The sequence below is a fragment of the Notechis scutatus genome, chromosome 1 (assembly GCF_049901735.1).
Source record: "Notechis scutatus isolate UNSWTSFEM ecotype Mainland chromosome 1, rNotScu1.2, whole genome shotgun sequence".
NCBI classification, from domain to species: Eukaryota; Metazoa; Chordata; class Lepidosauria; order Squamata; family Elapidae; genus Notechis; species Notechis scutatus.
In genome coordinates this window covers 143,836,657-143,864,445 of record NC_142009.1, presented here as the reverse complement: position 1 = coordinate 143,864,445, position 27,789 = coordinate 143,836,657, and the positions used below count along the sequence as shown (strand labels likewise).

Sequence of the window (27,789 nt, the reverse complement as noted above, 5' to 3'; positions counted from 1 at the left end):
TTGGTGGGTTTTCAATTATGTTCCACAGACCTTCTCTTCGTAGAAGTAGACTACATTTCATAGACCATGAAACATAGTTTGTTCCATCCATCTTGGATATAAGGGACAAACTTTGTAGACTGTCTTGTGCCATATTTCACTATATGGATATAAAACTATAATTGATAAAACACAGCTGTCTGTTTACTGTAACGTGTAACAACACAAAATCTCACTTTTTACATAAACCTGTTTTTATCCTAGTTAAACTGACTTAGCAGTCTCTCTGGGCCCATAACCAGTGTTAAGCCTGGATTCCCCAACGGTGTTAAGGAAAACAAACTAAACAGAATGTGCAGCGAAGTCAGATAGGAAGACAGGTAAATGTGTGAGATAAGTTTTCTAGTTAACACGCAGTAAAAATACAGATACGCTTGTGCTATCAAAAATATAGTTTATTCCATTTAAGAATTATAGCATAGTCAAATGTAACAGTCCATTAGTCAAATACCAAATTCAGTCAAGTCTTGTCGAGGATACTCTAATTGCAAAGTCCGTGTCGAATAGCCAGTGTCAGTACACATATAATAAATTTGTCCAAAACTTATCTTCTCTCCGTTGAGAAATATCTTCAAAGTAATCCAACACTTCTTCTCCTCCCCGATCCAGCAAGAACGCAGTCTTCAATAAGCCAGGGTAAAACAATGTTATCCCTAACACTTCTGATTTATAGGAGTGATGAGGGACACTGAAGTATCTTGGGATTGCTTTAGTCAGGGATGACTCTTCCTTCAAGAAAATTCAAATTGGATTGTACTAAAATAAATCCAGACCTGTTCTTGGTAAATAAATATTATTTTAAAAAAACAAGCAAGCATTCATCCACAGTTGTTCCTGCAAGAAGTTGGTAATAATAGTGAGGCTGGAGAGATAGAAGGAAAAAATCCTACTGAACAGTTTTGTCTCTTTTCATTCCACAAGAAAAGTTGATTATAATGTTAGGGTGGTGGCAAAATAATTCAGTATCTGTTGTGGTGGAATTTTATCCCTTCTGTTTCTGTTCAGGGATTCTTCCCAGAGAGCAGTTGATGACAATGGAGTGGCAGAGAGAAAACCAGTCGAGTCACCTTTTATGTTGGGTATTGGCAGCCTGGAAATTTCCATCTTGTATATGGTCAAATCCCTGGTTATTGTAGAAGGCTGGCCTGAGGATTAATTTGGATCAGATAAATATTGTGCTGACACATAACTAAAGACTTCCTTAGTACTTAAAACTGAGCCTTTAACATCACTGGAATTTGATAAATTGGTGAATAGAAATGCTATATATTTCAAGATTAACTTTCTTCATATCTTACGGAAAAACATTTATTTAGACTTGTGCATTTTGTGGTAACCAAGTGATTCCCAACTCTTCATATGCTGCTGATTTTCAAGGAAATGATGCTCTTTTTCAATTGCAAAGTGTAGAGATAACCTACACATCTGTCAGTCTCTTTCTTAATATTTATTAAATGTAGAAGTAATTAACCAAACATTGTTTAGCTTATTGTTACATAAACTCCTAAAGGTCAGAAAAGAAGACTCCATGATTATCGTTCTCCAAAAATCAAGATGGAAATGCTTCCTAGAAAATTATTGTATAAGAATGAATGCTATTCTCCTTCAAGGATTCAGGATCCAATTATTAAGGTAAAAGTTACCTTTTGATAAGGTAAGAGTTATATATTGCTAACCTTTTACTGATAGTCATCTCTTAATGACCATTCTGAAAATCCTGGACATAAACTGTTTCAACTCTTCCCCTCAGGACATTGCATGCGAAAACAACTAGACACAAAGACAGTGGTTTTCCTCATTCTATCACTGCTGAATACCTAATTCCCACAATACTGTCATGTCTAAGTATATTTACTCATATAGTATGGTTGCATTACTTTTATTCTTCTCATTTGTTCCACTACCTTCGCTTATTGGTATTATTATGATGATGATTACTTTGTTGTTTTGCATGTACACTGAGTAAGAGCTTAGGCAGTGGAGACAAATTCCTTATGTGTCTAATCACATTTATGTAAAGTATTCTATTCAAGTTCTATTATATTCAGCCAGCGATGGTTTAAAATTACAACCGTACTGAATGAATAGTATTTGACTGGTCCTCAAAATTACAACCACTGCTATGCCCCCGTGGTCACATAATCACAATTTAGATGCTTGGCAGTCTGACCACACTTATGACCGCAGGGTGTGCTTCAGCTCCTTCCATCTTTCTTTCTCCCCACCATCTCTTTGCTTTTGGCCTCTGTACCCTACTTCTCTGCTTCCCAACCCTGCTTTGCTGACCCCAAGTGCTACCTGCTGCACCAAAGTAACTTTCCCTGTATTTTTTCTCCACTGCTTGGGAAGGCCTTGTAAGGCCAACAGTGCCTAACGAAGGGAGAGGCTTGGCATACCTCATTAAGCGGCAGGAGAAAGAAGATGGAAAATCAGCTGGGGCAGCAGTGGACAACAGGGGTGAGGGGGTGCAGAGTAGCCAAAATGACAGAGATGGGGGAGGGGAGATTGAAGTGGAGATGAATGCAGCAAAATAGGAGAAGTGTGAGGTCCCTAATCTAAGGACGGTATGGTCCTGGCCAAATGATTGCAATCATTGTTATAAAGATCAGTGCTCAAATAATTTAGCCGAAGGATTTATGCTTAAAGCTTAGCAAAGAAAGGCAATTTGCTTGTTTTGTTGTTACATTCTGCTTTTGCTGAAGAGGAAACAACATTTTTATTGAAGAGCTCAGTTTCTTTTTATCAGGCCAATAGTCAGGTCACACTATTTTATGTAAAATTGATTTCCATTCACTGGGCTCAGAATGAGCCTGTTTTCATAAAATGAATGTCACAAGAGGTAACAGTTCAGAGTTAATCAATATTCAATATTTTGGATTTGTTGTCTTTATAAATTTAATATTTTCAGCCCTTGGGTCCTGCGTTTAAAATATGTGGGAAGCCAGAGGTCATTAGAATGTGTGGACATTATGACCATTATTACGTAAAGCTGGCAAACTTACAGAAGAGAGCTTTGGTCCAAGATGATGATCCCTGTATTGGTCAGAGAATGGAAGAATATTATAAGCAGAGAGGACAAGAACCACCTCCACCTCCACCTCATGGGTTGTATTTTTTTTCTCTTGAATATAGAAACATCTATTGATTTTTGACATGATACCCCATTTATTTTCTGTTTAGAGTTTTCCATGACTTTTATGTTTTTCAGGCCTTCCGAGTATCTTCAGAGACGATTTAATGCTCGGCAAAACAAGTTAAAAGTAGAGAAGCAACTGGTGAGCAATTTCTATAATAATACATTTCAAAAAACAGATGGGAGCAAATAAACTTTGGAAGTCCTATTCTTATTTACTGGTGCTAACATGAAATGCTACTTTAACTGTAATACTATTTGCATTTTGATTTTTCTGTTCAGTGTAGTGAACATAAAAATGAAAGAGCTTTTTCTAGACACTGCTCTTAACAATAGCTAATTATTTTGAACTTCAATAGGGGCTACGTCCATCTTCTGCAGAGTTTTGTCAGCTGCAGAATCAAGAAATGAAGGAAGAACAGCTCAAACTCTGTAATAATGCTCTTCCTCAAAAAAATGAAATGAAAGAACAGGTAAGAGAGTCCGGCTAGAGCATTTGGATATGGACTGAAGAATCTCTGATTGAAATAATAGCCATCTCTACCTACTTATTATTTTGTCATAAAAAATATACAGGTTGTCTTTACAAGTAGTCCTTGACTTATGACCACAACTGAGCCCAAAACTTTTGTTAGGCGACACATTTGTGAAGTGAAATTGGCCCTATTTTACAACCTTTGTTGCCACAGTTGTTAAGTGAATTGCTGCAGTTGTTAAGTTAGTGACACAGTTGTTACGTGAATCTGGCATCCTCATTGACTTTGTCAGAAGGTTGCAAGAGGGGATCACATGATTCCTGGACTCTGCAGCTGTCAAAAATATGAGTCAATTGCCAAGTGTCTGTCAAACCCCGTACTGGGGTTTGCCATACCTGAGGGGGACCACTGCACAGGAGGTGGGTGGTGGGAAGGCTGCAAGCAGTGAGAAATGTGGAGCTGACGAACAGCTGATCCCAACTGCATACATGCTGGCCAATGATCAGCTGATCGTAGTTCCCTTCAAGCTGGCTGACGAGCAGCTGGTTGAATCTGCTGGCGGCCTGACAATCAGGTAATTGAGCCTGCTGGATGGTTGGCTGCTCCAGCGGCGGAAGGGCGTAGCTCCAGTCTTCATAGGCTTGGCTCCAGCCTTTATTCCTTACTTTTTTTGTTGTCTAACTCACTGTGTGCCAAGCATCCAGCTTATTAAACCATTTGGAACCCAAAGCGAGTGGTTTCCTGATTATGGTTTAGGTCCAGAACTCGGACTTTTGAGAGCATCTGAATTTTGATCTCATGACCATGGGGGTGATGCTATAACAGATGTGTGAAAAATGGTCATAACTCATTTTTTTCAATGCTGTGTAACTGTCATAAGTTGAGGACTATCTATCTTTTATGAAGGAAAATAGAAGCTAGGTGATCATCTGTCACAGATGATGTAGTGAATACTGCATAAGCTAGAGAATAGACTAAATTATCTCTGAGGTAATTTTAATTCTATGATTCTACTATCTATTCCTATTTTTTTTCAATGTGTCTGTTTAAGGATGGAGTATTCAAAATTATTAATATATTATTTAGTTTTAACCAACTGTATGGTTTAAACAGCTCCTTCAATGGGTTTATAATACCCTTATTTCTCTATTTTTCAATTTGACAATGCCCAGGACAAATTATTTTGACTGTTTGTGATTTTTCAATATGAGAAGCTTTTGAAAATCCCTCTTTGTCTAAGTAGCATGCCACAGCCTTAGAACTCAGGGAGAAGCAGTATGTATCAAGCTAATGCTGTGTTTAACTAATGCATGGGTTTTTAATATAAAAATGGTAGATGCATAGCATGGCCTTGGAATATATGTGGGGGAAATGCCCAGATGCAGAGATGATGAGGAATTTACAGTGCTGATAAGTTTCTCATGTTTCTAATTGACATCTTGTTTTGTACCTGTGATTAATGAGCTAATTATAGAAACCTTTGCAAACCTCCCCTCATTCATAGACATGCCATGGCAAAACATTGTGGGTATACCTGATGTCTGTTCCAGAGAGTATTGCATGTTTTCCCTTATAAGATTTTTACATTTACCCTTAATAAAATGAGTTCTCTTCAAACTGGCTTTTAGCACTTATTTGGAGCGATTCCACAATAACGTAAGAATTTTTGCTGTCTCCAAGAGCACACTATGCACAGTGATTTGGGGAAGCCACAACAGAAGATCAGGATAACTGTTTACATTTTAATGTACAGTTACATTCACCATAAGAAAAATGATAAAAATCCATAGGAAAGCAAAATATTTGTTAGGCAACAGAATAGCATATAAGCTTTTAAATTCTCAAGATCTAGTCAACAGGCAAGAGGACTGTTTGATACCCATATCGTGTCTGTATTTTTTAGTCTTAGATGGAAGGTTGAATTAGACTAAACATGCATTACAAAGGTACATCTTGCATTAAATCCAAAATTCTCTTTACAAGGATTGTTGGGAAACAACCTGTTTGGTTTGGTTCTTGGGGGAGGAGGGTAAAATTATTTTAAACTTTGTTTATATGGATTGTTGTGAGCCACCTAATATTTTATTAGATGGGCAGCTGTATAACTCCTGTAATCAAATTAAAAATGGTTCCCTCATTTTTAAAACATTAAATACAATTTATATTCAACTTATCTTAATCCATAACAAAATACAGTTCCATTGTTAAGTGAGAAACTATACAGTTATTTATAATTTGAAATGTTACAGGGATTCTAAAAATGTCAGAACAAGCCAGTGTGTTCAAAGTAGAAAATTTTAAAAGCAAGTATACCTCCATAATATTGATATTCATTTCCTTACATGTCTCTATACAGTTGTAGTCCAATTCTTACACTTCTGGGAAGTTAATTCTTTGTGGGACTTAGGTTTGAAGTAACTTGTATAAGATTGTGTTTTTAATGCATATTTTCTTTCATATTAAGAATTGTTTTTAAAGATACATTTTGTTCAAATCCAATAACTTCATGCAGGAGTACCTGAAACAGCTGCATGAAATTCGCCAACAGTACCACAGTGAAGTAAATGAAATTCGTGTTAAAGCGCTTAAGGTAAATGTCTTTGCACCAAATGGTTTACTTGATGGGCTGTGGAAAGCATTGGAATCAGATGATTTGCAAAGCGTATTAGCCCAAACAGCAGCTTTTTCTTCAAAGCATTAAAAAAAGTTGCAAGACTAGCATAAATACTTCAAAAGCTGTTCTTGCTGTTTTGAATATGCATGTGCACGCATAGACAACAACACACCTCTGGTGAGATTGCACAAAGCAAAAGTAGCAGTACATGCACACCCATGTTGAGACAGCCAGGAACAGCTCTGGGAACAACTGTTTGAGCCTTGCAAAAGATGTAGCTGTTTCAAAGCTCCAAAGAAGATTTATTCAGACTAACATGTAATGCGTAATAGCTCTTTCAAATGCATGGCTAATGTGTACAACATGGATGGCTGAGGAAGGGTCAGGGGTATCAGATGACAAAATATATGATGTCATTCATATAAATGCTGTAACTTAATTACTCATGCCAGGATATTTGGATATTATGGCATTTATATGATTTATTATGTTTATGTGTTTTGAGTGTCATGGTTAATAACAGGTGCTACTGGTATACTGTTCTTTTTCTGTGATCATAACAGTCTTTAACATGATAAATTAAAAACTTGTCTTCTTAAGTTGAAAAAGACAGAGATTCTGGAAAGAAACACAAAATAATTTTTCATCTTACATACATATGGAGAGAGGGATCTCAACTTTTTTACAGTATCATTATATTTATGGAAGCTTTGTTTCTGAGTTGTGTGGTAAACTTATCCAGCCTCTTAAGGATTCTCTTTTTCATAATCTTCCCCACACAAAACCTTTTTAAAAAGTTATTTCTCAAAGGATTTTAGGACACTCACCTGGTATAGTAAAATGTGTCGTTATAAAGGTTCCTAATATCATAAAAGCAGTTAAACAAGCAATTTCCAAAAGTGATTAAGAAAGGAAATGTGCAAATATTGTGTCCCTTTCCAGGTGCCAAACCACAGCTTGAGTTAGATGTTATTGCCTCATATCCCAGAGCTTTAAACCCACCATTGTTCTATGGTCTCCTCATGAGGAGCAAGTGCCTGGAGCACTTATGGGTGATCCAAGTCCACTCCTTCTTCAGAGAGAAATTGTGAAGAGTCAATCCATTGACTTGGTTCTTCATCCACTGTGGTTGTCCTCTCCACCCTCAGCAGAACCATCTTCTGCTTGCCATTTCTTCCTTGGAAGTTCCAGAGTCAAAGTTACTTTGCATAGTCCTAAATGTAGATTGCTTTAATGTGAATACTCCACAAGTTTAGAAATAATATTTCAGATGTTATCTAAAATGCATATTCTAATGCTGTTTTCTGCAATCATTTATTTCTTTAGTTATGACACTGTAGAATTTATTTGGCGGTATTTTCATGTAGAAGAAAGTTTTAATGATTATACTTAACATCCATCTGCTGAACTTAAAACATGTTACGTTTATTACTGTTCTCTTAAAGGAAAATAAAAACCTAAGAGAAAAAACCTACATTGTGAAGCAGGGAAAGAGTGAGGACCAGTCTGCTCCTGATACTAACTATGAAGAAAGAAATGAACCAGGCCAGGTAGCAACACTTTTGGTTTTGGTACAACCTTTTTTTTTTTTTTGGTTCGTTGTAGTGTCTTCATTAACGGGATGAACTCTGTTTTTGTTTAACTAAAATAAAAGTACAAGTGATCTTATTGTAATTTCCACCAGATATATACTTGTTTATTTTTTAAAAAAATAGAAGAGTGCAAATTTAATTTTTGAGTTAGCAGCTTTTTCTGTCTATCTGTCCATCCATCCATCCATCCAAGCTATTATAAAAATATTGCATGTGGCATATACTGGGATAACTTGAATATACAAATCCACATCAAAATTAACACAGGTTAAGAATTTAACAGACTCAGAAATAATTGCTAAAAAAACTGGTGGTCGAAAACAAACCCCTTCCATCTACAGCAAATAATCAGAAATCAACTAGGATAGTGTTGGTGTCTTTCTGAGGGAGGGGTAACCTTGGATCCTGTTTAGGGCTTTGGGCACATGGCCAGATGACCTGATGCCACAAGACTGGGCAGGCTAAAAATCTTGGGTTCTTTTTTTCCCTACTTTTGGGTTTGGAGGTTAAAGAATAAAATTAATCGCATGCTCCTTGTAGAAAATGTAGGATCCATGCTGCTTGTTTAAACCTTTCAAAATATTGTGGGGAAGAGTTCAGGTTTTTAGGGTTGCTGTGGGTTGATTAAGCCACTGCAAAGCTGAAGACACATATTTTCCCTTAAACATCTGATGATCACGTGAAATAATTTTCAAAAATGTTGAACCTTGAATGTTGGAGGCTTCTGGTGTCATACATGTAATATTAGGTCATCACATCTATCACACTGCCCATTCTCGTAGTAGTAAATCCTGATTTATGCTCTGTCACCATGTACTAAATTATTTTTAAATGATTCTGTAGAACAGTTTAGCATTCATAAAAGATCCATTCTGCCCAACCATGAGTCTTGTTGTTGTTTTCAGTTGCCTATTAATACTTGCATACTATATCTTTTTAGTGCAAATAATGATAATACAATTTGCTTTTTTTCTCCTCTCCCCAGGACATGGAACAAATCTTGAAACAAATTGGACTGCAGACATGGCAGGAGAAGAACAACCCAGAAATACAACAGAAAGCAAAGGTTCAATTTATATATCTCTTATCTATATATAATAATAATGCCACCTTTGTATTATTATATCATTTCAATTGGAATATTAGTATCGGTATCTCTAAAGTTAAAAGAATGAAGAATAAGGGGACTTTTTCTTTCATTTTGGTATAATGGACATCTCAGCAAAGTAAAGGAGAGAAATCTCTTGTTCATTGTCCTTTCAACTTAATTTTCTTCTTCCCTCTTCCTAGAGGGAGAAAAATGATGGAGCATTTTTAAAATGTTGCTATCTTTAATAGCACAAGAGGAATGATCATTTGTCTCTCTCTCTCTGCACTAACATCTTTTAGCTATGAATTTTCTATGGCAGCGTTTATATATTTTTGCATTTTATTTTTCAGGGAGGTGTAAAGTTTCAGGTTGCTCTAACAGATGATGCAGCAGATGAGAAAAACATCCAGGAAGAAAATGAGGTATAATTTTGGACCATAGTTGTACAGGTACTGGTAGTCCTTGATTTGCTACCACAATTGAGTCCAAAATTTCTATTGTTAAATGAGACATTTAAGTGAGTTTTGCCTTTTGCCTTTCTTACCACAGTTGTTAAGTGAATCATTGTAGTTGATAAGTTTGTAACTGCATTGTTAAGTTAATCTGGATTTCCCATTGACTTTATCACAAAAGGTGATCCCATGACCTTGGAATACAGCAACGGTCATAAGTATGCCAAGCCTCTGAATTTTGATCATATGATCATAGGGATGCTGCAAAGGTTGTAACTGTGTAAAAAGGTCATAACTTTCATTTTTCAGTGCTTTTGTAACTTTGAACGGTTACTAAACAACCGTTGTAACTTGTAAGTCAAAGCCTCCCTGTATTTGCAATTAATGATAAGATTGTTAATGACCATCAATCTGTGCATGGAGATTCCCTGCCTATGTAAAGACTATGTGTTGAGGTAATTCCCCGTTAGGAGAATGAGCGCATACAGGGAGACGTATTTGAGAGGAGTGTTTGAATAATACACACAGAGCACACAGATACACTGTACAGTAAATGTAGGTTTTTACTTCCAGAAACGTTTAAGCAAAGTCCAAACAAGCAGTCCAAAATCATTCACAAGTAAATCAGTCAGTTTTTCAATCCAGGGATAATCCAAATATCAAATTCCAGTGTCAAAAACAGTTCAGTATCAGACTTACATTAAATCCAGTAATATCAGTCAATTGGAAGAAATGGAGCAACGACAATATTTTCCAACAGAAGGAAACAGAGATACACTCAGACACACTCTCTTCTGAGACGAAGACTAAACAACCCAGGTTTCTGGCTCCATCTTATGGCTGTTTGAGAAACCACACCCAATTGCAGTTTTTGCAATCTCTTAAAGACATAGTACTAAAATGTTTATCCTGGTTTATATATTTCTAACCCAAATACCTGTTAGGTGGCTTATATTCCTAACACTATGTGTTAAAACAAGGTGAGTGTTCCACAGTATTCTCTTTTTTTAAAAAAAAATTGAGGTTGTATGGAACTTCCTACCTCATTGTTTGCAAAAGTCTTTAGATATCACAGCTATGGAATGTGTCCTGAGCTGGAAAATAATAAAATAATAAAAGCGCTGCCATCAAACTAGGCTCCCAGTATGTTTAAGCTGAATTTCTTCGTTCTTGTGTATAGGTGTGAAATTGATACCATTTCTACAGACAAGCTGACACATTAAACACATACAGATAATCGGAGTTATACAGCACTTCATATTTGAAAGTGCTTCAGGGTGCAAAAATAGTATTGCAATTTCTTAAAGTGATTATCAGGATTCTGGCAGTTACCCGAATTAAATCATGAGTCTCATAACTCAACTCATAAAACATTTTCTATACACATTTAATATTTGTCAGTGACCTTGTCTTTTACCACAGCTATGCAATCCCAGGAAAAGACCTGTTTAATTTTCGCAGCTACAGCCATGTTATGTTAAACGTTGGCACATTCTGAAGTACCATTTTGCCTCTGAATCTGATGCACTTTGCCACCTTTTGTTTATTGAGTGAATTTATTTAAACAAATACTGGGGGGGGGAGGGGGTGGTGGTGGTGGTAACTTGAAAGATGGGATTGCTTAAATTCATTTGTCTTATATTTAATGACATCTTCCACAGCTATATCAGCTGTCAGTATTTTTTCCCTCTCGGTCCAGATTTTCCAATCTTCCTACCAATTTTTATATTCCAATAGGAAAAGATATTGCCATCAATATTCCCCTGTCACAGTCTCTTATTGCTGCATCTTACTTTTAAGAAAAGTCATGTTTCAAGGGGTAGTTATTGAAATTTCCCTCTGGCCAGACTTTTGCTTGACTCCTGGTTCTGCTCTTTATGTATAGCTTTGTATAACCTTTCAACATGGTTTATTATCTGCCACGAATACCTGTCTTTAGATCTTCTTAGCAAGATTTTCTAACTAAAAGACTTGTTCTTTCCTCAGATTTATTTCACTGATTTTTTGTAACCAGCTGAACTCCTGGTATTTAATTTTCATTTGAAACATCTCTGCCATAGCAATTTTAGGCAAAGCAAGCACAACGGATTTATGTTTCAATACAAAATGTTAAAAATAACTATGTAGTTATTAGGGCTCTGCCCTGACTAGAGGAAACATTGTGTGTGACTTAAGGAAGAAAATTTTCTTCCTTCCCTCCCTCCCTCCCTCCCTCCCTCCCTCCTTCTTTCTTTCTTTCTTTCTTTCTTTCTTTCTTTCTTTCTTTCTTTCTTTCTTTCTTTCTTTCTTTCTTTCTTTCTTTCTTTCTTTCTTTCTTTCTTTCTCTGCCTATCTCACCACAAGGCAACCCTAGGCAGCTTACAACATTAAAAGCGATAAAACCATGACAATAAGAATACAACATTATAATTAAAAATATACAAAATTATGATTAAAAGATGGGATAGGAAGGAAGCAAGATGCACAGGTCGTGACATGGGATCTATTAGTCCATCTATATCCATCTAGTCATCTTTCAGTATGAACCACCTTTTCCTTTTGGAGTCTAGATTGATGCACAACCCTATTAGTTAATTTATAACCCTCTGGAGGACACTCACAGAATCTAAAAAAAACCTCCACAAACATACAATAAAATAAAGTATTACTACATAGACTTTTTTTAGTTACGCCATATGTTTCCATGAGTTAGGATAAATCCAGCATCTGTCACAGAGAAAATGTGCAGATTGGCACATATAAACTTTTGAGTCAGGTTATGATTTCTACCTAAAAGATTTTCAAAATGATAGACAGAAAATGTGGCATTCCCTATATGAAATTTGTTTCTTTTGATAAAAATTTGAAGAGAGATTATGTGCTATTTAAGTGACTGTTTCACTGAAAAGCATATAATCGATGATATTTGATAATTCGATTTGTTTGGTTCTGATGTTCAGTGCTTTTGTTTCAAAACAAACAAGAATGTAAGTTAATTTTTTCAAAACAGACTTTTTGTGTGTGTTTGATTTCAGCAGCAAGATAAACTTAATGAAACACTGACTTTTGAACATGGAGAAAACCTTAAGAAAAAACTGGAGGAGGAATTATGGCATTGGAAGATAGGTATGTTTCTTGAAATCATTAACATTTATGGAGCTGCCTACTCGTTCATGGCAACTCTAGGAGGCTTACAAAGAGTAGAAAATACAGAATAGAATAAAAATAAAAATGATCAAAAATAATAACACACACACCCCCCTCTATTTCCTGAGGAAGAGGACAGGATCCTTGTGGTATTGCATCTTTCCATCTGTATGTTAGATCCGTGTCCCTCCTAGTAGGTCCTAGCTACCCAGGAAGTTATACGTAGCTGGTTTCAAGCAGTGGCAAATACCTCTTTGCAGGAGGAGGTGAATTCCTCTGGCCTTAAAGGAGGCCGTGGTCTATCTGTTCCTTAAGAAGCCATTGCTGGACCCAGCTGTATTGAACAGTTTTTTGGGGGGGAAGGTTGCTCGGAACGTGATTGGCCTGGTGGTGACCTCAAAAGCCCTGCATGCCATGGGACCAGGTTACTTGTGGGACTGCCAGTACCTGATGGTTTCTGCCTCCATTCCCATGTTCTGGGTTTCCACAGTGTGGGGGGGAAAGTCACCTAACAGTTCTTAGGAAATAAACTTTGTCTGCCACGATGCCTGTCCTTTGGAACAGCTCCCCCCACTAGAGCTATGGACAACCCTAACCTTACTTGGCTTTTGGAAGGCTATGGAGACCTGGCTCTTTCCTCAGGCACTAGGGCTCAGGTGATCATTTGTTGGAAGCTTTGGTGTATGTAGGCTACAGGGGAAACTGTTATTTTTACAGGGGCTGCAACTTAGGGTTTCGTTTGTGTTTTTAATAGTAATTTCTGTTAGACTTGCTAGCCAGTTTTTTTGGACAGATGGACAGACGTAGAAAGTTGATTAACCTATCAATCAGTAATCATGTTCTTATTATTAAATAGCTGTTTTTCTCCATAACAATTTTCTGTTTCTTAATAAAGATATATTTTTGAAAACTGACTCACTTTCCTATTGTAGCATGTCCACATCTATGTTGGTCATATACAGGAACAGCAATCTGCCTTTGATCATCTTGATAATATTTTGAGAAAAGTGTGTGCTAGTCCCAGGGAAATTTAATACTGATTATTTAGTCCATAACAACAATGGCTTTAAAACAAAATTTTATCGTAAGACTTCTTCTTCAAAAAAATTACCTCCTAGATGAAATACAGGTAGTCCTCGACTTATGACCACAACTGAGTGCAAAATTTATGTTGCTAAGTGGGACATTTGTTAAGTGAGTTTTGCTTCATTTTACGACCTTACCACAGTTATTATGAATCACTGCAGTTGTTAAGTTAGTAATACAGTTAAATGAATCTGACTTCACCATGGACTTTGCTTGTCAGAAGGTTGCAAACGGTGATCACATGACCCCAGGACACTGCAACCATTATAAAATATGAGTCAGTTGCTAACCGTCTGAACTTTGATCATGTGACCATAGGGATGCTGGTCATAAACATGAAAAATGGTCAAAAGTCACTTTTAGTGCCATTTTAACTTTGAATGGTCACTATACGATCATCTGTTATAAGTCAAGAATTGCCTAAACAGTAGATAATGGCATGAATATAAGCTATAGTTAGCATCCATATTGTATCCTTTCAGAAAAAATATTTTTCTCCTTAGAAGTTGAAAATGAAGATGTGATAAACAACAGAAAACAATGGCAAATCTCAACTCCGCAGACACTACTGAATCTCTTAGAAAATGCAGATATCCCATCTGTATGGAATACCATGGATGAAGGTGACCTTTCTGAAACATTTTGCTTTGTTTTAAATAAAATGTGTTCATTATATCTTAAGAAATGCAGTGCGATAGACCTTAGGTTTCAGTTCTGATCTGAACTATTATTTCAGTAGTTTTCAAGATATAAGAGCTGTGGCGGCATAGTGGTTAGAAGGCAGCATTGCAGGCTAATTCTGTTGACTGCCAGCAGTTCGAGTCTCACCGGCTCAAGGTTGACTTGGCCTTCCATCCTTCCGAGGTTGGTAAAATGAGGACCCAGATTTTGGTGGGCAATAGGCTGACACTGTAAACTACTCAGAGAGCAAAACACTGTGTAGCCTAAGTGCTTTTGCTACAAAGTAGCCATCTTTTTAAAAAGATATTGGCAACTTTAACATGTTCATTGTTTTCCTGATTATTCCTGACTCAATATGTTTAATTTTTCAATTCTATTGCTTCAAAAATACTATCCAAAGAAGTATAAAACAATAATTTATTACATCATATTACATTCACTTTACATCAAACTAAAGCACAAAACCAGTTAATACAATATAATAATGATACAAACTAATTTGGCAAAAATAGTTTGATAACATTTGTGATAGAGTATCCAGGAGAACAAGAGTAGAAGTATGAAATTTGTCACTTAATGATAAAAGTATCCTTTTCTCACTGCTTCCCCATGGGCACCTTTGTTCTCCCAAAAACCTGTTGCAAAGATTTGTGGAATTGTGTAGAACAGTATGGAAAGGATGACTAGGAGCTCCAATGAGAAAGCAAATTATTACAAATTGTTCTACCAGGCAGAACATTTCTATGATTGAGAGTCCTCCTTCTGGTGCAAGGAGACACTGAATCCGGTACTGGGCTCAACAATTCTGCATAACATGAAATAATGGACTTCAGTAGTACTTCTTTCTCCAGTGTTATTGTACATTATTCTACACATGGCTTCTTGAGGCATCTCATGAACTATCAATGTGATCCTATGCAGCCTAGATAATTGGTTTTGTCTAATCAACAAGTTAATGTCCACTACAAGTAATTATAACTTAATGACCACAATTGAGCCCAAAATTTTGACTGTATGTCGTTGCAGTAATTAGGTCATCATGTCACCGGACTCAGTTTTATGCCTGTTTTTACAATGGTCATAAAGCAAATCACTGTGGCCTTTAAATGAATCAAATGGTGAAGGGAACCACTTGATCATTAAGCAAATCCAGCAAAATATTGCAGGTGACTGTGGGACACTACAACTGGTCATAAATACAGGCTGGTTGCCAAGCGTCAGGAATGTGATCATATGACCATAAAGGGAGGGTTGCGATAATTATAACTTCAAGGATGGATCATAAGTAATTTTGAATCTGTCATAACATAACTAAATGATCAATCGTTAAGTTAGGCCATGTAATCTTGGTTGGAGGATAATTCAGTAATTTCCCGGAGTGAAAAAAGGAGGGATGAAGAAAAATGGAAATGTGTCACAAAGAGGATCAAATCTATATTATTTGTTTTCTCAAAATACAAGCAGTCCTTGACTTATGACCACAGCTGAGCCCAAAATTTCCATTGCTAAACAAGACAGTTGTTAAATGAATTCTGCCCCATTTTATGATCCTACTTCTCACAATTAAGTAAATCATTGCAGTTGTTAAGTTAGTAACATAGTTGTAAAGTGAATCTGGCTGCCCCATTGACTTTGCTTGTGATCACTGCAACTATCATAAATATATGCCAGTTGCTAAGCGTCCAAATTTTTATCACATGACCACAGGGATCCCATAATGATTGTGTGGAAATGGTCATAAGTAACTTTTTTCAGTGTCGTAATTTTGAAAGTTCACTAAACAAATAGCTTACCTATCAAGTATTGCCTGTATAAGGAAAGTAACATTTTCCCTCCCAGCTGGCCAGGTAAATGAAAAACATTCTGAGTTCCTTGAAACCAGGAAAAAATGGAGCCCAAAATTACCAAGTACTCTACTGAATATGTTAGCAGAAGCAGAATATTCCAGTGACACCTTGTGCCAAACTGAAGAACGTAGTAAGTTGGGGTTGTTGTTTTTTTGCATTTTTATTATTCGAAGTTAATGTTGAATTTTTTATTTAATAATGAGGGCCATCAGTGATCTCTGCATAACAGGCTGAACTAGATTAAAACTAGAATAGCATCTTAGATTTGTATCCACTGGTGTCCATGTACAGGCGGAATAGATAGTTTTCCCATCATTTCCTCACTCCAATTTCTGCTCCAGTGTCCTAGGCTAGGGGATTGTGTCTAATATATTTGCAATGTTCCAAGAAGGAAAAGAGAGGGTTGTGCACAGAGAAGTAAGCGTGCATAACCTTCATCCTAAGAGAGGTAATTCTACGAGGATAAGAATAAATGTAAAGAATTAATTAAAAATAGGAATGTATCTAAATACTGTAAAAGTAATTTCTAAATGTCATGTACGTACAAAGAATATAAAAGTCACCTTAATAAAAATGAAATCAAAATCATTTGCCTTCTTGTAAACAATTAGGAAAATGATATTTAACTTTAACCTTAGACATTTTATTGACCTCACCTCTTTCCTAAGAGGTCTGTAGGGGGCATGCATAAGCGCACCAACGTGCCTAACGTCCCTGTCCTATTGTTTCTTTTATTTTTTATATTTATTCATTTCATGTATTCATAACTATGTTTATCCTTATACTTATAATCTTGTAAGCGATCGACAAATCAAATAAATAAATAAATAAATATTGCAAAGGCTTACAATAACATACCTACACACATACTTCATATATATATATGTACACACAATTATACCGTATTAATTATAGGGCCATATAATTTATTTACTTAAAAGCTTTCACTTTTTAGAAAAAATATATTTTATTGATAACATCCTTTTAATTTTTCATCTCACTTTTCCTGGGTGTTAAGTTCCATGGAAGCTATTGATATTTGTTTCTAAGTAAACAAATATCTAGATAGTCCTACTAGGAATAAATGGATGAATCATTAAAACTGGTTAGGAATTTCAGACTCTTATGTAACCAATGAGCAACACAAAGTCATTTACACAATTTTTTGGGAATAGCAAGTGACAGAAAACAGAAGTAACGTGTATACTATGTTGACAAACAATACTAATAGCTTACTAAATACAGCTTGGAGATGTTGACAAATTAAATATGAATATTTTGAGTCCATATATTAAATATTTCCCAAGAGTTAAAAGCTAAGACCTTTTGCTTAATAACAACAAATTTTAATTAAGCAGAGTCAGTACTGACAGGTCAGCAATGGAAATATTACATTCAACATTAAATATAAAACTGCCAACTTGCACATAAATTAGATTCATTTGTCAATTTAAGCCATAATGTTTGGCTTTGACTTAAGTCTATTGTGTGAGCCCTGCCACTGTAACTTATAAGCCATCATTTATTTAGTCAGTTGTGGGATATTCAACAAAACAGATTTAAGCACATAATACTTTAATGCAATGCAAGAATCAGATCAAATAAGCAGTGCATTTATGTAAAATTAGTATAGATCTGTTGTGAATATGAAAGTAGTCCTCCATCCTACTCTATAGAACTATTATTTTTAATACAATATATTTTTGGTTATTAGTTCAAACTGTCTTGGTACATTTCATGAAATGGTATATGAAACTTGGTACATGAAATCACTATGAAATGAAAATACTATTCTTTCAGAAGAAACAATGAATCACCAGATTCCAGAATCTATTAAAGATGCTCCAGAAGTTAATTTGCCTGCTAACCCAGATGAAATTAAACTCGATCCAAGATCTGATGATGATGACACGTAAGTCATTACAACTGCTGAATGTGTAACTTGGCCTTTTGAGAAGCTGCTTCATACAATCTTTTCTTCAGCACACATTTTAAATTAATAAGTCTAGCCTTTAATATATGTACAAGTATGCAAAGCTGAGAATTACAACCACATCAAATACATGCATTGAAACAAAACAATAAATTAAAACACTGCCAATCAGAAACAAGTTTGCTCTACATGTCTACAAAGTAATGGAAAGGTCCATCACCCCTCACACAGCTGAACTCATGTTTTAACACAAGTTTAACTGATGATGAATAAATTGATTGAATCAATATGAGTGATTAGTAAGCTGAGCAGAATTGTTGTGATGAGTTAATCTATCGATTTCCAGTTGCAGCATTCAAAGTTAATTGTATGAATGGGCTTATAAGACATTAAACTGCACATAGATAATTCATCTATATAATAAATTCCACCGAGATAACAAGGAACTTGTATGTCCTTTGTTGAGTTTATTAGCTGGCTGGAATTGCAAGGAGTTGTGAATTTGTGTAACCAAAGGCTCTCACAGGGACAGTTATCACTCTAGTTTTCTATTTACAATGGATTCAAAAATATACTACACCAATCGTATGGAGATTGCTATAGAGATGTGATATTGTTTAATGGATAATAGCATGTCTTTCTATAAACATCATTTTGACAATTCTGCCCAAATCATAATCCTGATCTGCATTCAACCAAGCCTGTTATATAGATGTTATATAGATATCATCACAGCTACCATCTAGTGCTCAGAAGTGTTACCCTATTTGTAAACATAGCATTTTGGTAATTTAGTGAAAACATAACACCATTTTTTGTTCTTGCACAGAAACTTTGAAGAATCTGAAGATGAACTGAGAGATGAGCTAGTGGAATCTTTGGAAAATGTGGTAACATCTCTAGAGGAGGAGATTTCAAAAAGTCCAATTGAATCAGCAAACATAGAACAACAATCTACAGCCAATAGCAAACATACCAAATCTAATGACAGCTTGGAAGATAATAATTATTTGACAGGAGAAAAACAAAGTGCAATCAGTTAACACATTCTTGGATAATAAATACTTAAGAATTAATAATAACCAATTGTATGTGTGTTAAGACCCGAGTTTAGAAAGTGGGTAATTTTTTCATGTAAATTTTACACAGTTACCTAGTATACCAAAGTAAAAATCTCTATAAAGCTGGAATTATTTTCTGGCTTGGGTTGCATATATCTCTTTGCCAATAAACAGTCAATCTAGAATTTTTTTCAAGGATGCACCTCAATAATCAAATTTATAATACCAATATAGAGCTTCACTACTCATCACTATGTTTCATTTTTTGGGATGAAAATAGATCTTACTTCATCTAGATCTAATCAATGAAACAGTAAACCTGGATCTGGACTGGACTAATTCTATTGTTGGCGAGAGAGCTTAAGTATTTAAATTCTCCAATGGGGAAAAAAATCTCAGTATGACAACAAAAGTTGAGATTATTTTACCCTAACTTTGTTGAACATACTAATTTTATGAGTGGGGAATTCAGTTCTATATGCCTCTGCAATCCTTTCAAAGAAATATATATATATATACTGGTATATAAATGTAGTGAAAAGTTCTATCTTGGATGAATTATATAGATTTTAGTTAACTAAAGAATAGATTATGGGAAAAATTAAAATGATGAAATAGATTTAAGTCCTAATACATTTAAATCATTAAAATATATGCTCAATGCTATTATGACAAGAATTAGATAATCACTATTAAATGGTGTATATTTTGTGATAATTTTTGGAAGTGGGTCCTTAAATACTACCTATCATTATAAAATAAAAATTTGTTAGATGTGCTTTATCAGGGTATCTTTAGTATTTAAAGAGTAAAATCTTTATTGCACTATAAATAGAAATGTAGAAGATGTATAATTTGTAGTGCCATAATAACTCAAGTATCTCACATATTTATAAGCAAAATATTTTATTTAAATAGCTGCTCTACAGATAATAGGAATGTTTCATCAAATTCTTGATCAGAAAACCTCTTCACAGATTCACGAGCACTTTGTCTGATGTGTAGCTTTTTTGCAGGAGATAATGAAAAGATATGAGCCATAGAGTCTGCATAGCCATCTTCATCTTCTGCTAGAAATCCAGTAATATTTCTTTCATAGGGTACCACAATATCTAATTTTGGGCCTCCAGAATTGTGAGCAAGAATAATTGTGCCAGCTGCCATGCATTCAACAATTCCTAAAAAAGACAATAGAACAGATTGCTATTAATACTATGGTTCTTTCATTCTTTCTCAACCAAGAATGCCATTCTCTATTGCAACTTTGCATACAAAAGGCACAATTTAGACTCTTATCTTTTCTGATTTTAAAGTAGCACACGTCCCTTCTTGCACCAATGAAAATTTGAAACAACCAGGTAAAGAATGCTCTCCAAAAAGTAGTAATCAGGATATATTTCTGTGTTCATCCTAAAATTCAAGTCCTGATCCTGCAGTCACAGGATCCAAGAAAATTACTCAGGAGGAAATTTAAAGACATGGTCTCCTTGACTGTCAGCTCTTGTTTCAACAATAAGGAGAGACAATGGGCAAAAGAGGCTTTAAACCAGCCTTAGCTGGGGCAACATTTTCATCCCTATCTGAAGAACAATACCTTAGCAACAGTAACTCCTGCACTCTATACCAGACTACCTTTGAAGACAACAAAGAAGCAACAGGAGATTCAGACTGTAATGTCTACAGTGGGCTGAACTTGATTAGAGAGAGTAACACTGATTTTAAGGTCATATCGTTGGTTGCTACTAAACTTCTGAATTCAATTCAGATGTACTGAATGTACCCTTATATGAATATTGTGTTCATATTGGATTGATTTAATGTTGGTAACTGCTCAGTCTGCATAATTGGGGCTGGCTATAGATACAATGAAATAAATTTCAGAGAAATGTTCAGCGTGTTGCAGCATACTAGTGTATCTCTCCTATCAAACATTTCACTGTTATGGGTTTCTGGGGTAATTACCTTTTACTTGTTGATCTTTATGAATTTATTTAAAATTCCTAAGTATTCGGTTTCAATATTTAACAGAGTTGATAATTTGTTCATGAATGTCAAAAATATTAAACAAATTAAAGTTAGTCGTTTATGACATGCGAATCATAACAAGTAGCATTTGCTACTTTTTAGGACTTTGAGTGAACAGAGAAAACCTGGTATAATCATGTGAAATCTTGATGAAAGTACAGTATCTGGTTATTAATAGCAAGTATTCATGGTACCATAATTTATATATTATTTTAGTTCAGGCCAATATAGTAAATCACCATGCCAATTTGATGTAATATGGAGGACAATATGTCACTTTTTGATCTGAAAATGCAAATTAAATCTTAGTTATACAGTCTATTTTACTGACCCAAATTTTCTAAAAAGCAGTTTATACGGTAGAACATACACAAAAATACCTACCAATTCCAAAATGTTCATTCCACATGGTGTGAAGTCCAATAGTTGCATCAGCCAGATGCCTCTTTAGTTCTTCAAATGGAATATTAACTTTGAATTCCACCTTTTCTTCAATGCCTAGCTCTTCACAAAGCTTCTTAAGTTCACTTACACGCTGTTCATCTTCTAGGTTACGGCAGCCCCCAATCAAAATAAGCTTTGGCAATAGTGGCTGTCCTTCCATTTTTGCCAACAATTTAGCAAAAGCTCTAATCTGCAGGGAGTGGTCCTTCTCTGGCCTGAACTGGCTTATAGAAACAACTGTTGGTTTTATAATCCTGTTTTCTTCTTGTAGTGGAATATCCAGGAAAGTTTGTACATCGCAAGGTGGATACACAATGCTTGTGCGGTCGCTACACCTCCAGAGGGAAAGGATGTGATTGAGAGTCCATGTAGAATTAACCATGACAGTGTCACTGCAAGAACCAACTAACCCATATATGGAAGCAAAAAAGTAATAATATACAAGTTTAATTTTACTTAAGAGGGGATTTTTTGTGATAATTGCTGCATTATTAAATCGTGCATGCTGATTCCTGACCACAGAAAGCATATCAGTACTGATTGTAGGATAGTGAACATAACATCCTATTCGGCAACATCCAAGATATTTAAAGAGAGGAAGTGTGAATGCATAACCCATGGAGTCAATGTAAATATCAGGGATACACTGTATGAGAGCTTCCAAGCCAAGAAACACAGATCCTAAGCTCTGACCTAACAGAGTGAAATATCGATAACGGGAAGCTTCTACTAAGTAGCGCTTCTTCAAGAACACAAAGGTCACCGGCTGCTCCAGTTTGATTTTGAATCGCCTGTATGCACCTTCTAGAATAGTAGAAGGAACAGCTTCAGCATCAGTATCACCCGTGTAGACAATGTAGGAGGCATCCTTGTACCTGGAAATAAAATGTTTTCCTATTAAAATATTTCAGATGTAGACAGCATTTTGTTCTCTTTTCAGCCAATTTTAAATCCATGGCTTAGTGCTATATAATATCTGGATATTTAAAAATTACTCCCAAAGCTTTTGCTATAAGGCTTTGCAGAAACTTCCCCGTCCCCCCAAAAATAACAAACGAAGGGACCGCATGAATGAACTTATGAGTAGTTAATTTAAGTAGTTCCCAACTGCAAGAATTCCTCGCAGATTGCTATTCTTTTTTTGTTTACAAATCTTTTAAATGAGGAAAGATGATTAATTATTCTGTCACACTATGCCCATAGCAGAGTTCTATAGTTGGTTTCTTAAGAAATTATATGCTATATCCATTTAGGGCATCACACAAGTTTTTACAAGGCCCACCTCAGAAAAGTAGATAGGTAGGTAGATACAGATGTATGTGCATGTGTGCATGTTTTAAATTATATTCTAATCATATACGTTTAAATAAATTCTAAATAGGTTTGTGACAATGTAAACCTAAGCATGGTCTACTGTGGGTTTTTCCTTAAATGTATTCACTGTTATCTGAGAATGGTCCCACGTGAGCATTTATATACTACTAAAACGCTCGTCATGACCTTTAACTGGGTGAAATAGTGGAAATTGCTGTATAAAAGCCACCATAAGACATCAGTGGAGTACAACAGCTTTGAGGGGGAGTTCCCATTGTCACTAAAAATAAACTTTTTTTTTCAATCTCCACCTCAGTGTATTGTTTTGGGCCTGGGCCCATGAGGCAATTAACCTAGCATTGGGCTGGGACAGCAATAGGGCAACCATTTTTGAACCAACGTACCTCAAATGGACTAACTTACAGATTGTGTCCAAAATCTGGGACCCCTGACTCCCAAGGAAATGGAATTTGTGGAAGTTTGGACTGCCTCAAATGCTGCTACTACACAGCTGTGGCGGTCACATGATCTTCATTTTCAACGTTCTGTGACAGTTTCCCAACCAGCTCACAATCCCTCGCTCCTACTCCCACCAAGCAGCAGCCACTTAGTTGCCTGGAGAGAAGGGGGTTTCCAATGCTCCCTGCCAAATTCCCATCAGAAACTCAATAGGGAAGTCAGAAGTCACTTCTACACTCATTGCACTCTATTTAGGTAAGGAAATACGTTTGAAACAATGACTCAACAGGGAGGGTATGAGTTGTCTAGTTAATTATATACACTTCACTCAAAACTGCTCTTCAATATCTTCATCAATGATTTAGAGTAGACCAGGGGCTAGAAGGGGAACTCATCAAATTTGCAGATTGCAACAAGCTGGCAGGAATAGCCAATACTCCAGAAGATAGGCTCCAAGATACAGAAGATACAGTAATACATATATTTAAGCATGAAAATGTGTTTACTTACTTTTTCTGTAAAGCTCTTAAAGCACACCATAGCACTCTCTCTCCACCACCACCAGCATTACAATATGGATGGAAAAATGCAACTACAAGTGGCCTTTTCCCATCATTCCCTGGAGGCATTAGCAGATTTCTCCGTTGTTGAAGCCAGAATCGTAAACCACAGAGTAGAAGCAACAGACAGAGAAATAAACCTCCACTTAATATCAAGGCAGGTATAATCAACGAATACAGCAACCTGGAAAAAAAAGAGGATGGAAAGTTGAAATATAGCCTTAATTCACGATATTGAACTCTTAAAACTATTCAGAAACTTAGAAAAGATAAACAATGCTTAAAATGTTTGTGTTCTTAATAATAACATACATTAATGGTTTCATGTATTTTAAGTAAATCAGCTATGAGGGCCAAAGTGCAAGATCACCATCCGCAGAGCAGAACTTAAAATTTTACAGAAAAGCTAGAAACAGAAAATCAATTTATTTGACCCCCTATTAATCAATGTGTTTATCATCTCGCCAGTCATCATAAAGGGGTATTCTCTTGCACAGATGAGAGAATAAGATCAGTGGCTAGGTAAAATCAGTGGCAAGTCTACTTTAGCCAGCTTTCAAAACCAATACAAAGCCACAGATCTTGTAGGTTCAGCCATACTGCATAATATATTTTTTATCAAGGAACCATTTACTGTACTTCCTATGTAAAGGCTTCCCTGTAGGGTTGATCTACAGCTTTTATATGTACTCAGAAATATAGCTCTGTGACAGAGAAGGGGCTCTGCATGTGTGTATATATGTAAATAGCATCAACCCAGATGGATTATCTCAAGGCAATGAACATACCTAATACTCCCAGTTCCTATTTTCTCCACAATATTTTGTGAAGTGGACTGGGCTGCCAGACAGTTATTGGCCCAGGGTCACCCAGCTGGCTTTCATCCTAACAGAGGCCTAGAATTCCCAGCCTCTTAGTTTTCTGGCCCAACACCTTCACCACAACACCAAAATAAATTTGCTTGTTTGGATTAACAATAGGAAAGGATTCCATTTCAAGGCATTCTCCACTAAGGGTATCTGAGCTGCAGCAACCCTTCCAATCACAAGTGATCTGTACAAGACTGACAATGCAGATCTATCACTCTGACTTCTACTGATTCTTGAATAAAGATATTTTGTTTTGTGGTGGGAGCATCCCGGTAAAATCCTAGGCATTTCAATTAAAAAGGGGCAAGAAGGCTGATCTGACAAATTCATACAGCTGAAGAATAAAAAAAGGAGGACAGAGCCTACAGGTAGTCCTCAACTTAACAAGTTCATTTAGTGACCATTCAAAGTTACAACAGCACTGAAAAAAGTGACTTATGACCGTTTTTCACACTTACGACCTTTGCAGCATCCCCATGATCATGTGATCAAAATTTAGATATTTGGCAAATGGTTCATACTTGTGACCATTGCAGCGTCCTGGGGTTGTGTGGGGTCATGTCAGAAGGTTTTGTAACCTTCTGACAAGCAAAATCAATGGGGAAGCCAGATTCACTTAAGTTATCAATTGCAGTGATTCACTTAATAACAGAGGCAAGAAAGGTCGTAAAATGGGACAAAACTCACTTAACAAATGCCTCAGTTAACAACAAATTTTGGAATCAATTGTGGTCGTAAGTTGAGGACTGTGCTGGCATACCATTTTGCCCCTCTTTTTTGAGCAGAAGGTACACGTTTTGGCTTAGGTCACTTTCGCTCTAATTTTCAGCTTTTAGAAGAAAAACTAAAAACGAAGTACAACACTTATTAGTCACAGACATTCACGGCTGAGAGAATAAGTAGACCACGAGAGATTTTCCTGTAGTTTCCGCTTTACGATGAAGAAGGCGTACCTATTCCGCTTCAGGTTGATGATCCTTGCATCTGATGATAGGAAAGGAATCTAAGTAATTTTATACCGTGATGCCTCTTTAAAAAATATCACAACGTCTACTCTCACCTGAAAAGCTCTTTGAACGGCGCCATTTTGGGAAGGACGGTGCCCTTCCTGGCCCGGAAGTCCGCTCGGACGCTCTAGCCCTGAAACAACTATTCCCTTCCCATACGGATTATGGATGTAGGCGTGGCGTGGGTGTCAATCAGAGGCGGGGGAACTATGGCTCTTTTATGACTCGTGGACTTCAACTCCCAGAATTCCTGAGCCAGCATGGTTGAAGTTTACGAGTCATAAAAGGGCCATAGTTCCCCACGCCTGAACTGTCAATGAATGCTTCTGATCGTTGACAGCGTTTCATGCAGAAGGACGAAAACATGTAGACCTACCTGTTTCCCATAACGACTCCAGATTTACAGTGCCTGCCTCTTCCTTGTTCAAAGACCTGCGATCCTTTCCTAATAGCCAAAAGACTCTTGCCGTTTCTATGACAAGGAAGATTGCAGTCGGTGAAGGGTGCCATCGGTTGCTAAAATACCCACTTTAATGCAGCTGATAAAGTGAAGTGCAGCCCGCGAAGCTTATGTCTTTTAACAAAACGTGTTGGTCGGGAAAGCTGCTACCAGATCCCTGAATTTTGACTGCCGTAAATTGCCCCGTCTCTTTCCTCCTGCAAAATACCCTGTTATGGGAACCCCAAAAAGCAGCCAATAAGATAAACCGCGCTAAAATTTGGAGTGCTTTCCTTGCGTTGCTTGAAGGTGGAAAGCGGCTCATGAAGAAACCTGCATGAAAAAGAGCAACAATTGGCTGGGTAAATAAAATGCACATATTGATCTGTAAAACAATTTTAAGTTTCTTACAGCCACTTGGGGGGGGGGGGACCCCTAACAATTTAAAATGAAATCTGTTTAATACGAATGAATTCAAATTTCTATTTGCAGATAGTTTTCTTAAAATGTCATTAGCAAATGTAGTTTTATTGATCGACTATGACTATATAGCTAAATAGAGTTAAAACTGGAGTATTGTTTTATAAACACCCCATTAGTTTTATAAATTGGAGCTGCACAACGAATTCACATCTATTGAAGTCCACAAGGTGTTGCTCTTTGATACTTTTCTCTTAAGGCTTACAACTTAAAACCTGCATTGGTAAGTTTTCTGTAATGTTGTTTTTAATTATTTCATTATTTTAATTAGTGTGCTTATGATATAGTTAGTAATTATTTCAGTTTATTTTTGTTTTTTTTACATACTATGGAACTTGACATGTGACCTTAGAATGAGACTATGGTGAAAATACAGTATAATTTGTAGCACTATTAACATTGCTAAAGAATATTTCATTATTACAGAGAAGAATGAGTAATTTTGTCTAAAGTCTCTGCAGGCTGATTTTGAAATAATTATATTTTAAAATATTGTTTAATTTTATTCTCTCTTCAAAATCCAGGCAGAGTATGGAAATATTGATATGAGAAGTATATCATAATTCTCAATATGATTATTTCCGCCATGTGCAATTTTGATTTTTAAAATTTAAAATTTGTGCTTTGTAATTTGTGCTTTGGTTATTATAAAAGCATTTCTTCAGGTTTGCCAATGATTATGAAAATTAGTAAGCATTAAAATCTACTTGCTGGATAGATAATTGGGTGACTAGAAGAGACAAAGAGGGGGAAAAAGCATTCACAGCTCAGGGAATACACTAAGTTTTGCTGTTAAAAGGGAAAGTCAAGGTAAAATGTTTTTTAAAATCACAGGTGAAAGAAACAGTATTCAAAAATGTTGTTTGCTGATTTAATATGTAATCTTAGACTGAAAAAAAAGTATAAACTACTCGGTATTTTTATAATATGGTTATACCTATCCAATTTACATTTTTAGTCATAGCATTACCAATAGAGGAATTTTCTTTCTTCTACCATTTTGTTCACCTATGGAATAATACACAAATTAAAAATAGACCCCAAAATATTCATTTATAGGAT

The 27,789-nt window shown here is 36.0% G+C and overlaps 2 protein-coding genes across 5 annotated transcripts in view; one reads left to right on the top strand and one right to left on the bottom strand.

The window, feature by feature from the left end:
* NEK5 (NIMA related kinase 5) overlaps positions 1-21,017 on the top strand; it is a 37,780-nt gene extending 16,763 nt beyond the window's left edge. For 2 of the 3 annotated variants that reach the window (XM_087947525.1, XM_087947542.1), the window contains 13 exons: positions 1,550-1,671; positions 2,948-3,144; positions 3,248-3,314; positions 3,532-3,645; positions 6,161-6,238; positions 7,708-7,812; positions 8,840-8,920; positions 9,295-9,366; positions 12,411-12,501; positions 14,112-14,231; positions 16,129-16,266; positions 17,937-18,048; positions 18,899-21,017. In XM_087947525.1, the coding sequence (XP_087803651.1) occupies positions 1,550-1,671; positions 2,948-3,144; positions 3,248-3,314; positions 3,532-3,645; positions 6,161-6,238; positions 7,708-7,812; positions 8,840-8,920; positions 9,295-9,366; positions 12,411-12,501; positions 14,112-14,231; positions 16,129-16,266; positions 17,937-18,048; positions 18,899-19,112 (1,511 nt within the window). In that variant the 3' untranslated portion in view covers positions 19,113-21,017. The remainder of the gene's footprint in view (positions 1-1,549; positions 1,672-2,947; positions 3,145-3,247; positions 3,315-3,531; positions 3,646-6,160; positions 6,239-7,707; positions 7,813-8,839; positions 8,921-9,294; positions 9,367-12,410; positions 12,502-14,111; positions 14,232-16,128; positions 16,267-17,936; positions 18,049-18,898) is intronic. The other variant, XM_087947533.1, reaches the window with a different exon arrangement.
* Positions 20,020-26,050, bottom strand: ALG11 (ALG11 alpha-1,2-mannosyltransferase). Of its 2 annotated transcripts, none has more exons than XM_026668612.2 (4): positions 25,862-26,050; positions 23,883-24,116; positions 21,540-22,474; positions 20,020-20,308 (listed from the first exon to the last, which is right to left on the bottom strand). In XM_026668612.2, the coding sequence occupies exons 1-4, from the start codon at positions 25,885-25,887 to the stop codon at positions 20,037-20,039; spliced, it is 1,467 nt and encodes a 488-aa protein (XP_026524397.1). In that variant the 5' UTR covers positions 25,888-26,050; the 3' UTR covers positions 20,020-20,036. The 2 variants fall into 2 exon arrangements, with proteins under 2 accessions (XP_026524397.1, XP_087803677.1); XM_087947551.1 differs by having other exon boundaries at positions 25,755-25,911.
* Between the last annotated feature and the right edge of the window lie 1,739 nt (positions 26,051-27,789).